This window comes from Calidris pugnax, unplaced genomic scaffold (genome assembly GCF_001431845.1).
Source record: "Calidris pugnax isolate Ruff unplaced genomic scaffold, ASM143184v1 scaffold42, whole genome shotgun sequence".
NCBI lineage: Eukaryota > Metazoa > Chordata > Aves > Charadriiformes > Scolopacidae > Calidris > Calidris pugnax.
The window spans coordinates 899047-910850 of NW_015090920.1; the positions used below are offsets into that span (position 1 = coordinate 899047).

The 11804-nt window shown below is 41.4% G+C and overlaps 1 protein-coding gene across 1 annotated transcript; it reads right to left on the reverse strand.

The window, feature by feature from the left end:
• Positions 1–1496: 1496 nt before the first annotated feature.
• COPS4 (COP9 signalosome subunit 4) lies at positions 1497–11798 on the reverse strand. The gene is made up of 10 exons (XM_014950091.1): positions 11656–11798; positions 10281–10360; positions 9367–9518; positions 7241–7344; positions 6255–6408; positions 4979–5129; positions 4404–4574; positions 2952–3067; positions 2521–2605; positions 1497–2070 (listed from the first exon to the last, which is right to left on the reverse strand). Exons 1-10 carry the CDS (start codon positions 11727–11729, stop codon positions 1937–1939), a joined length of 1221 nt encoding a protein of 406 aa, XP_014805577.1. The 5' UTR covers positions 11730–11798; the 3' UTR covers positions 1497–1936.
• Between the last annotated feature and the right edge of the window lie 6 nt (positions 11799–11804).

Genomic DNA, 11804 nt, shown 5'->3' on the forward strand with positions numbered 1-11804 from the left:
AAAAGCAGGACAGCAAAGATACGGACAGCGCAGTCGGGAATTGATTGTGGTCAGCTTGGCTTTTCTTGCCATCCACTGAAATACCACTCTTTCTCCTGTAACTGATAAATTATTTACAGCTGCTGTGTTAAGAGGGTAACACAGGAGGCCATTTAGTAAGACAGATGACCCTTGTGGGTATTGGAGGTGATTGTCCAGAGTGCCAGACACCAACGCTGGTAGAGAGACTATGTCAGCCCACACCACAACAGCCACCCAACCTCTAGCTGTAACAGGGATCTAGAAAATCTTCCACATCTGCTCTTCTACAGTAAACTTGTCAAGAGGTGGGCTTCTTGCTCTCACTGCTGCTGTTACCACTTCCCCTCCAAGATGAACTAAAGGATGTTATCAACTGGGAGCCATTATAACTTATTTCGCCAGTTGTTTTGCCAGGTTGCCAGAAGTCCATCCTATTTATGGATGAACCACCCTTCACTAGGCTCCTGGCTTTTCTAAAAATCCAACAGCAGTATAAAACTAAATGCATAAACGTATTACAAAAAAAAAAAAAAGGCAAAACAAAAATCAAGCATTAGACTCGTGGATTAAGTCAAAACCTCTGACATGAGAAGACATCAACATCCTCCAGATTTTGAGACAAAAAGACTAGAATGAACAGACACTGACAACTCATTACTAGTATTTTCACCAGTGAAACAAAAAAAGAACTGAGGTAATCGAATTACAACCTGAACAAGATCACACCAAACTAAGGCCTAACCTATGGACAGGAACAGCTATTGATGAAACTCTGCCTTGGCTCTCCGTTACCAGAGAGCTCTCTGTGAAAACCTCTGCAGCAAATCACACAATAAGACTCACAGATCTGGCAGACCACACAGATAGGTGAACAGTGCAGAAATCTGGACTGATAAACATCAGAAGAGCCACTTTGATACTCCGTTGTGGTGCATAAGCATTTCAAGTTAGTTCTGCTTATCACACCACCTTTACCTAGTTGTGCCTCATTATAGAAATAATCCACACAGCATTCTCCAGCCACTCCAGTTTCAGAAGGTGTTTATCTTTTGCAGTGCAGAATCCCTACCTGAATCTCTTCCACTTTTGGTTCCAAAAAAAAAAAAAAATGCTACGGATACTTTTGTAAAGTTATCATCAATTCATGGTGACCTAGAAAACAAAACTCGCTTGGCTTACCTTACTTGGCATGTGCTGTGTTCTCATCACTTACCACAGCATCACAAGGAGCTCTCTTGGGAACAATGGGCTTTACCTCTCAGCACAGATAACTCTGTGCCTGCTGCACCAATGCAGGACAAGGGTCAGGATTTCCTTCAGTTAAGATTTCAGGCTTGCGTTTCGTAAACAGAAGAAGAAGAAAAAAAAAAAGCTGCTTTTCATTTAACATTTTTAGGGGCTGAAACTGACAATTCCAAAAATGCAACTTATTTCAAGTTGCTGCTTAAGAAAATAACCCCAGGTCCCCGCAACACTTACACCAAGTTGGCTCATTCCAGCCTTTATTAGAATAATTACAACTAAAAGAAACATGGCACTTATATTTTCACAGCAGGACAAGCATCCTAGGAATCAGTAGGCTACAAAGCTATAGTAATACAGTGGGGAAAAAAAAAAAAAATTAAATAAACCAAACCCAAAGCTTGCTGCAGACACTGCAGCTGCTTCTATGTGGAAGCCACAGCTTTTGGGACAGCAGAGTGCAATGCAGAGGCAGCAACAGCACCATTCTATGCTCAGAGAACTGGGGGACTGTCACACCAAACACGGTATCACCTAATTGTGTCCTAGCCAGAGTAAAAGCAGAGGTGGGGAAATGAAGGTGGGTTATCTCTTTGGTTCACAGTCCTACTCAGTTCCCTTCTTCCAGCACAGCAAGCAGTTCGTTGCCTCCCTTCAGACAATGCCTGTACAGTCACTGAGCCATCTGGGCTTCCATTGCCTGCGCTGTCCATTCTGGGGCTGTTTGACTTATTTTCTCCAGCAGGTTGTTAACCTGGAAACACAGTGACTGAATCTGCTTGTCCCAAGTTGGCAAAGCTTCACGAGCTGAAAAAAAAACAAACAACCCATACAAAACAAAGTAAGTTTGAGCAATGCCCTTGCCTTTTCAACTCCAACCTTTTCTCCTGCCGCTGCCTTTACCTACCTCACACAGGAAGCCTTCCTCGCAGCTACAGCACACTCCTTTCTGTATTCAAAAGCTACAGTGATTTGGCTGTTCGTTACAAACCTAACTCCTGCATTGCAAAGTAGAGTTGAACCAGCACCTCCTGTGAAGCTGTTCCTACAAGGAAACTCATGGAATAAATTCACCTTCCTGTGGGTGAAGTGTGACCCTCCATTAAGGCAAACCCTGCCGCCCCCTGGCCACAGCAAGACTCAGCAAGCTCTCTTCATAAAAGGCAGTAAGAAACTTAATTTCCCTATCCTATAAGGCAGCAACTCAAAAGGTCACTCTGAATGATGCTAAAAAAATATTACCGTGGTTGAACTTACTCTCAAAATGAACAATTCCATCAATCTGATCAATGAATCCATTCATGCGACCCTCAGTTATCATCTGAGAAGCTATCTTTTCTGCCTGAAAAAATGAAGAGAGAAAGACGTTAGAAACTTCTTTCATTCTGAAAGAAGTTAAAAATTATTAAGGCTTCATAGTCCTTATGGGTTTTTCAACATCTCCACACGTGGGAGATGGAGGGGAATATTATGAAATGATTAGATGTACTATCAGTGGCATCTAACTCTACCATTGTTCATTCTACGTCATGTACCCTCCCTTCTCATAAGATCTGCTAGATATTTAACCTTCCTCATCATATGGAATATTTAATAATTTCCTAATAATTTTTTCTAATATTTACCACAGCTATTTTCTCATGTCTTTGATGCTGTTTGTTTTTACAAAAGATATAGAAAACTGATACCTTAGCTGCAGGGATCTCTAGTAATGCTCCAAGCTCTTCAAAAGTAATGTTGTTGTAAAGTTTGCTTGCAGATAGTAAGTTGTGTTCAATAACAGCTCTGTCCAGGATACTGGAACCTTAGGGGTTAGATGAGAAATAAATCCATTACTATAAGATTGTAATACTTTGCTTATATTGTAGAACACTTTTTTTACCCCGGGATTACACGTGCAGAAGGTCAAGGCACATCTGCCTTGCATCAGTGCTGTGCTATGGAGAACAAAGTGAACAAAAAGCAACGGATGGCACGGGGGTGATACTAAGGCACATAGCTTAAACCATTTTATTTAATTTCTAGAACAATCAAGTGGAGCCTTTGGTTGTCTTGCTACAAGACACAACATCTGAATTGAGGGAGTCTGACCTCCTGTGATCAGTTTCTAGCTTGCCAAATGGAAAGACCTTTTTTTTTTATTATTATCCACTACAGCTCTTAGGCGTACAATTAACCTCTCTCTTACCCTGCTTATACGGCAATAAACTCTTAGGGAATTTCTCTCTTCTTGAGTCAAAAATTTCACTCATTTGCCCCTTACCCTCTAGTTGAAAATAAGCACATTATTAAAAACTAAGTAACCTGCATTCTCTAACTTAGACAGACAAACAGTACAGGTTATACATAAGCAATAGATTGACCCAAGGAAAAGACTGTAGCTTATTGTTAGTAAGTATCTTTAACCAGTTTTCACCTCTGCGACTACAAAGTTGTTTATTTGTCCTTAATTAACAAGTATTGTTCACTAGGAAGGTTTTCCTAATTAAGAGGTATTTCATGCTTATGTATTTTTCCACTTCCATATTCTCCTAATTTAGGAAATTAAGACAAGTGTGTTTAGGATTTCAGTGAAGTCATCACTTCACATATTTCTCACTGTTCAGAGGTTCCAGGAAGAACAGAGCTAAGAAGTCAGTGAGCTGGACCAGAAAACAATTTGGAGACAGTGTGAGGTCCAAGTCATCCTCTCACTATCTGTCATCTTCCTGTCAAGTCAGGAAGCAGCTCAAATAAATTTATCATCTGCACAGCCCATTTACAGCCTGCATGCTTGTCACGTGTTTCTAGGCATCCTATTTATAATAGTGCCTTAGAACTGGAGAAGCTCAAGAGACAAGGTTAGAAATACTGGGGGGTTGGCAGTGAGGAGGACCGTCCATGGACAAAGAAACAAGATTTTTACAAGTTATCTTCTAAAAGAGTATTTCAAAACCTTAAAGCCAATCAGAAAGATGAAATATACCTAAGAAGCTTTACTATTAAACTATACTCATGAAGGTAACACGCTGGGAAATAATTTTAAAATAATCATATAAGCAATACTAAATTCTTTTCCATCACACTTCTTGACTGCATTGGGCAAATCTAACTCCTGTGGATAAGCACCTGGCATTAGGAGGCTTTAGAGAAATACGTACCATCAGCTGTAGTTGCTTTCTGGTGGGGCATTAGCATAGCTGCAAACTCTTGCAGTTGATTTCCACGGATAATTCTGTCGAGATACATTTTCTCCAAGATGCCATAGGCTGCAAGCTGCTGGCATCTCTCATCCTTGAAGAGTGTAGCAAGCATGCGAGAACGCTGCTGTCCTAGGAGGGTCAAGAAGAATCCTTGTAAACGATCACCAAAATACTGAGTAGAGGTAAACCACAGAAAGTCATCATCTTTTTTCTCAATACATGCTATTAACCAACAAAGCTCTACTACAGAAGGAACTCAGTTGTGTTCAGTTCCAAAAGAGTTTGCCAGTGACCATCTTTTGCCTCTTCAGCTAAGATGCCACCTTATCACTGGCAAAGACACAGAAGTAACCCAACTCCGACTTAACAGTATACCAACAGGTAATTTTGACACAGCGTTCACGATTTTGGATTCCTCACCAAATCTTAATGGCGAGATCCCTCCCTACAAGTAATCCACGAGCTAACCTGCTTCAAGGGATATGAAATACCTGCATCAGTTCTTCTGTACAAAAATGGAGTATGTATTTTACCTGCTGATGCCAGAATAGTACAATGCAGAGCATGTTTCAGTGCCTCCAGCCGCTCAGTTTCATGGACTATGCTCTTATAGGAGAGCTCGTTGTATCTTTGGGCAGCCTCAATGAACTTCCTTCTGTAATCAAGAACTCGAGCATAGCAAACCTAGAAAGAAAGTTTGTCTCAGAAAATGAAAACAGGAGTGGCCGCATAACATAGGTGTGTATAAAATGCCACATTATCATGTTATAGCTCCCATAAATATTGCTCTACTGCATCCCAGGGAAGTCTCTTTCAAGGATTAACTTGACTTGTAAAGCCCTTGCTGGCGTATCATGGAAACCAATTGAAAGGGCATTTCCCTGCACTATTCACATGTTAAACATTGCAAATGTTTAAATGCCAGAAACTATGTAAATGAAATATTGTACAGTTGATATTGCACTTACGCAAACTTCCCCTTCGCTACTGACACTGACAGCTAGCACTTAGGGAGAAATTTACACATTTCAAGTGTTTGCTTTTCCCCTTTAGTGCTGTAATAGAATCTGGTATTTCTCTTCTCCCTTCCTCTGTGTTTTTCTAATGCTTACAGAAAATATTTACACTTCCAACTGAGTGCACACTTTAAAGCATAGCACGGCAGGAGAAAAAAAAGGAAAAAAACCAACAAACCAAAAGCACCACACCCTGAGTTACAGCTCATGGCACATCTGCTTTGTGTTGTAGAATTTTAAACACTACCATGCTTGATTGGCACTGTCACACTATAGTTATCACTCATTGCTATCCCAGTTACTAAAATGGTTTGAGAAATAAGTGTATGAACTATGTGTGTGGTAAACCCACAAATAAGTAGAAACGTCAGCAGCTACTTTAGTAATTGAGAACTTAAACCTACTTTTATGGATGGGACTTACTATTTAATTACTGTTAGGGGCGGGAGGTTTAAGTTGTCCCTAATATTGGACGTGACTTTTTTCCCCCCTCTTAGATTTACAGACAAAAGCAGAGGCAGTATTTTTAACAACATTTCAGATGTTCTGAAGGCTAAGTTTTCTTTTCAATTAAGAAAGCTGGCATTTAAGGAACCTTTATAGACAACTTCAAATCATAAGGAGTAAGCTGTATTATTATGGCTATGATGTGGCTCTCAAGCTCCCACAATTTAGAAGCTTTTCCATTTGTCTCTTTTCTCATTACAAAAGTTTTAGTGGCATTGCATAAAAACATCTCAGTGTGGAATCACCTCCCTCTAGAAAGAGAAAGCAATAAAACAAGTTAGACAACCTTATAATGGATTTGCAGCTGTTCATTAGTTGATTCATTCTGAAGCAGGGAAGCTCGATTAATATACGCTTCTGCTTGAACTGGGTCATCATCCTCCAGATATAGCCTGGCAATTTTCAGGTAGGTCTCCAGTTTATAATCAACATTATATTGTCTGTAGGGAAACAGAAAAGTAAGTGCTCAAAGTTGTTCCACAACTGCCCTTGCTCTTAGCTGTTCTAATCATATATTAGGATTCTTAAGCACTTGGCAACGTTTGCTTTACCCTGCTTTCTTCTTCCCTAACACCAAAATTAGTGCTGTCTGTTCAGGGTAAGGAAATTTGAGATGAATGCCAGTATAGAACTGATCTTACAAACATCAGTATAAATAATGCTGTCCACCAAGACACAAATGTACACAGACTCTCACAATCTGTTTTTAGTGGATTGTAAGTTTGCCGTGAGCGGTGAGCCACTTGAGTTAAGAAGCAAATTTGCAATGGAACAAATAGGTGCTAAACAGGCAAAACCTGCAGCAATTCCTTCTACATGTGTACAGAGAATGAGGATAGAAAGGACAGACAGAGAAAAGTAACAGCAAGGCTTCTAGACCCTAAACAAACCAACACAAAACCACAAATAACCTCAACTGCATTTCTTAATATCCAATTTCAAACTATGTCTTCATTTGGAACTGTAAAGGCAAACATGTGGAAGAATTGCCACCTTTCAAGAACCCTAGAAGCATTTTTGTAAAAAAGGCTGTTCAGCAATATGGTTAATTAATAGTGCAAAACTTCCAGTGCAGTATTTTGACCCACTAAACTGTTAACTGTAATGGACAGTCATCAACCTAGACTTTTGTCATCTGGTGATAGTTCTGACCTGAACTACTGAAACTCTGGGAAAATATGCAACCTCAAAATCCTCACTCGCTGGTCTCTTTAAGTACAAAGCAAGCAAGTATATTTAAAAACACATAACTCTGCCTAGTGCAGTACTTACTTTTGTCCTGTTTCCAAAGGTATCCCCACCAATACTTGTGCTGCGTTTCTCCAGTCTTCTTCTTTCTCATAGATTGATGCAAGATGTTGCCTTATTGAAGCGACCTAAACGATAATAAAACTGATCTCAAATTCTATAGAAGTTGAATAGTTTTGTATTAACTTTTACAGTATTTGTTCTTGTTCATGAAGCCCCTCAACAATACCCCAGCTTCACAGACACAGCAACCTGCACGCACACAACTCCTTCCATGTGAGGAGTCCCGTGTGGAGCTGCTTTAATACCGAGCTTTTAAAATGAGTGGGAGCGTTTCCACTTAAGCTTGTGACAAGATAAAAGGGAGTGAGAAGTGATAACCCTTTATAAAGCTTTTAAAAAAGATGAAACGAGGCTTTCAAGAACTGCAGCACCACGATTCACAAGCAGTTCTTGCGGTTGTACCTCATATCATGCCTCTGAGATACAAATGCAGACATTTTGTAGATGTTTTGTAGAGCATCTGTCAGCAGGTAAAATATCAATGCTTACAGTCTGGGCTTCATAAGCAGAAATGTGGCTAAAGAGAAACAATCTGATGTCTAGGATTCAATTTATGCATAATCATTGTAACATAGAGACAAGCATGTTCAGTTAACAGAGTAAAAGCTGCTTGAAAAGACATGCAAAGACAAATCACATCAGAAACCGCCTCAGTTCTCAGATACTAGATCTTAAAGACTTTATAGATAAACATCTGCTGTAAGAACTCTCAGATGATAGTGAATACTCATACAACAAAATCAAGAACTGAACTTAAAAAGAACCGCAGCACTTTCAGTAATTAACTAGAATTGTGTTTTCAAGAAAACACTTCTTTCATGGTAAAATTATTATGGTTTAAAATACACACACAAATATTTATATCGAAACAAAAGCTGTTTGTCAAGATCCTTCTCTCTTTACACAACCTGACTGTTCCATTAGTTGGGTAAAAAGCAATAAAATGAGTACCAGTCTGTCTCGACAGTACTGCCAGTAGCTCAAATATTGCCTCATTGTACAAAGCCATCTTCTGGTAGCAGAGGAATTACACGCCCAGCATCCTCGCCATTCAACAAGACCTAGACAGGCCAAAAAGCTGGGCAATGAGGAACCTGTGGAAGTTCAACAAGGGCAAATGTAGGTCCTGCACCTAGGGAGGAATAATCCCATACCCCGACACAGGCTGGGGGCTGACCTGCTGAAAAGCAGTTCTGCAGAGAGACACCTGGGAGTCCTGGTGGACAAGGAGTTGACCACAAGTGACCGACAACGTGCCCTTGTAGCCAAGAAGGCCAATGGTCTTTTGGGATGCATTAAAAAGAGAGCAGCCAGCAGGTCTAGGGAGGTCATCCTGCCCCTCTGCTCCATCCTGCTGAGGCCCCATCTGGAGCACTGGGTCCAGTTCTGGGCTGCCCAGTTCCAGAAGACAAGGAACTACTGGAGACAGACTAGCGGCAGGTTACGAAGATGATCAAAGGAATGGAGCACCTCTCTTATGAGGAAAGGCTGAGAGACCTGGGTCTGTTCAGCCTGGAGAAGACCGAGAGGAGATCTCCTCAACGCTTACAAAAACCTAAAAGGTGAGTGTCAAGAGAATGGGGTCAGGCTTTCCTCAGTGGCGCCTGGTGACAGGACAAGGGGCAATGGGCACAAGCTGGAACACACTAAGTTCTGTCTGAACATGCGGAAAAACTTCTTTACTTTGAGGGTGACACAGCCCTGGGACAGGCTGCTCAGAGAGGTTGTGGAGTCTCCTTCTCTGGAGACAATCCAAACCCGCCTGGACACGTTCCTGTGCAGCCTGCTCTGGGTGACCCTGCTTTGGCAGGAGGGGTTGGACTGGATGATCTCCAGAGGTCCTTTCCAACCCCTGTAATTTTGTGATTCTGATGAATAGACAAAGCTTGCATTCTTTGCACAGTTCCTAAACACTCTCTGCATTTAGCTCAGGTTTTGCACGTACAAGAATGCAAAACTGGACTCGTAAGTAGGAATATCTGTTTTGAATAGCTTTTTTAAAGACGTAAAATAGTCAGCAGATAAGGGGGAAAAAAACAACAAAGCCAAGCCTGCAAACCAAAACCCCCTCATGGTTGATCTCTCACCTGCTCCTCAAAGGAAATAACTCTAGGCTGTATCTTTTCCAAGGTGAAGTGGTAAATTTCCTTGGCCGTGCTGTCAGGGAGACTTGGAAGATGGGTACAGAAATCTGTCAGTAGCTGACGTGAGATCACCAGACTGACATTCTCATTCACCACTGGTTCAGAGATACATGCAAGAGAAAAACACAAGATGGATGCAACACTTGTCAGTGCCTTCATTGTAACTAATCATTTGCTGTTATACTAAATTTGAATATTTCAAGTTTACAAATCTGTATTCTAGTGAAGGTGGTTTTTTTCTTTAAGTGGTGAATTTCCTCTCTTGGAAACAGTTTGTTTATACTAGAGGTCACCAAAGTTCTAACCCCTGACAGACAATAATGAATTTCTCACTTTGACTTCCATTTTAGAGATGTTTCATTCTGAATCACTGTTCTCAGCTGCTGAAACATCTTAGGCAAAGTAAACCTTTAGGCTAAATTTCACTAAGTTTATTCTCAACTTAAAAAAATTACAACAGGTATAATTTATAGAGGTATTCAATAAGCCAAATGTCCAATACAACACAAAACAACCCCTAACTCTTTATTCTTGACAGTTTTTCAAACTAAGCTGAGACAGGGGAAGAATGGGGTTGTTAGTTTAAATACCACTTGGCATCCAGCATCAATTTTAGCCTTCAACAGAGAGAAACTATGTTTTCACCTTCCAACACTGTCACGCTGACAGGTTGAAAAGTTGTAACTTACAAAGCTTGCAAGTTCATTCTCCCTTAACTTCTGAATGTGGCAATGATGACTCCTCCTCTAGCTGTGTTTGAGTTCCAGTAGGACCAACATGCAGAGTTAACAAACATGCAATCTCACAGACCTCTGGCTTTCACTCAGCGTGCAACCATTTATACCAGATGCACTTACTTGCTTCTACAAAAGCTTTCAAAGCTTCAAGTTGTTCTACACCCGACAGCTGAATGGCTTTTTCCAATATTTGACGATATCTGTGCACAGATTAAAAAAAAAAAAATAAAATTAAAAAATCACCCATAGGAAACATTTTTTCACTAGCAAGTTCTGTTTCTCTGTTTATTTTCTGTGTCAGAGACCTACTTTGGCTTATTATTTTCTATACCTTTGAGGTGGTAATTTTCCAAAGCGTTTGCACTCAAATGTCAGGAACATTCACCTGGAATTGGTATCTGGCTCTTTTTCAATCCCAGGACTAGATTCTCAGATATCATAGCTCATCATTTTGTCATCTGTTAATGTATGTGCAGTTATGAAGGATTGAAAAAAAAAAAAAAAAAAAAAAATCACATCCCTAGGATAGTGTCCCGAAACAGTAATGAAAACTATACTGCGTGTGGATTACAATCAATAAAGTTAGTCAAATGTTCACAAGGGTATATTCAATGAGAATGAGAAACAGCGTTGGGAGTGAGAGGTAAACCGTATGTTATGGCCACTTGATATGAGCACAGGTACAGACCATGTGTTTGTAAGTGTTTTTTCCTGCAAAAATAGCAGCTTCGGTTTTCATGCTTCAGCTTTAGCTAATTAAACTTTGCCTGAGCCATAACCTCAGTGCACACAATACTAATGAAGTACTACATTCGTACTCTAGCCACGTTTTGAGGGGGACAGTTCCAAGTTCTTAGATGAAACTCCTAAAAGTGAAGAAATTCCTCTAGAAAACGAGCAACTGGACTGGGACTCGAAGAATTTCAATTGACTGATCCACAACTGACTGAAATCTCAAGGGGGGAGGAAATCTACGTGACACACTGCACTGTGAGTAGCTCAAACCCCAAGCTTTGCGATCCAAAATACCCACCTAATGAAAATAATAATAATAATGGAGTTACTGACACAGGTACGTGGAGTTACTGACACAGGTACGCGACATAGCTAAAGCAGAAAATCCCAAAAAATAAATTCCCCGGCCTATCAATTGCGTGCAGGCGAGGGGCAGGCAGCAGAGCTCTGAGGGGAGACAGGAGGAAGCTGCGGCCAGAAGGGGTAAGGCCTGCGCTAGGACAGCGCCGCACAGAGCAACCCGCCCTTAGAAACGACAAAAAAAAATAAAAAAAAATTTAAGAAATGACAGAATCATGAGGTGAAATCTTTCTTCTTTCTTTATACTTAAAGAAGCGCGGCCGTTGGGCAAGAGCCGCCTCGCCCGCCGCGGGCCCGGCAGCCCCCCACCTTCTCCCCCTTCTCAACAGCCGTAACCCCAGAGGCCGCTCACCCCCCCACGGCGCCCCGCCATGAGGAGGACGCCGCCGCCGCCACTCACTTGCCCGCCAGGTCCTTGTGAGAGCCGCTGGAGTTCATCAGCTGCGCCAGGTCCTGCCTCACTGCCGCCGCCATCTTCCCCGCAGCGGCCTTCCTCCTACCATAGAGCCGCCGGGGCTAGAGGGGGCCCGCCGCGCGGCGAGGTCACGT

Bases quoted from the DNA above. Each gene is read 5' to 3' on its own strand.
- COPS4 (XM_014950091.1), bottom strand. From the start codon at position 11,729: ATGGCGGCGGCAGTGAGGCAGGACCTGGCGCAGCTGATGAACTCCAGC. The intron at 3,068-4,403 runs GTACGTATTTCT...CTAACCCCTAAG, and splicing joins GAAAGCAACTACAGCTGATG to GTTCCAGTATCCTGGACAGA. The intron at 2,606-2,951 runs GTATCAGTTTTC...TCATTTTTTCAG, and splicing joins TAGAGATCCCTGCAGCTAAG to GCAGAAAAGATAGCTTCTCA.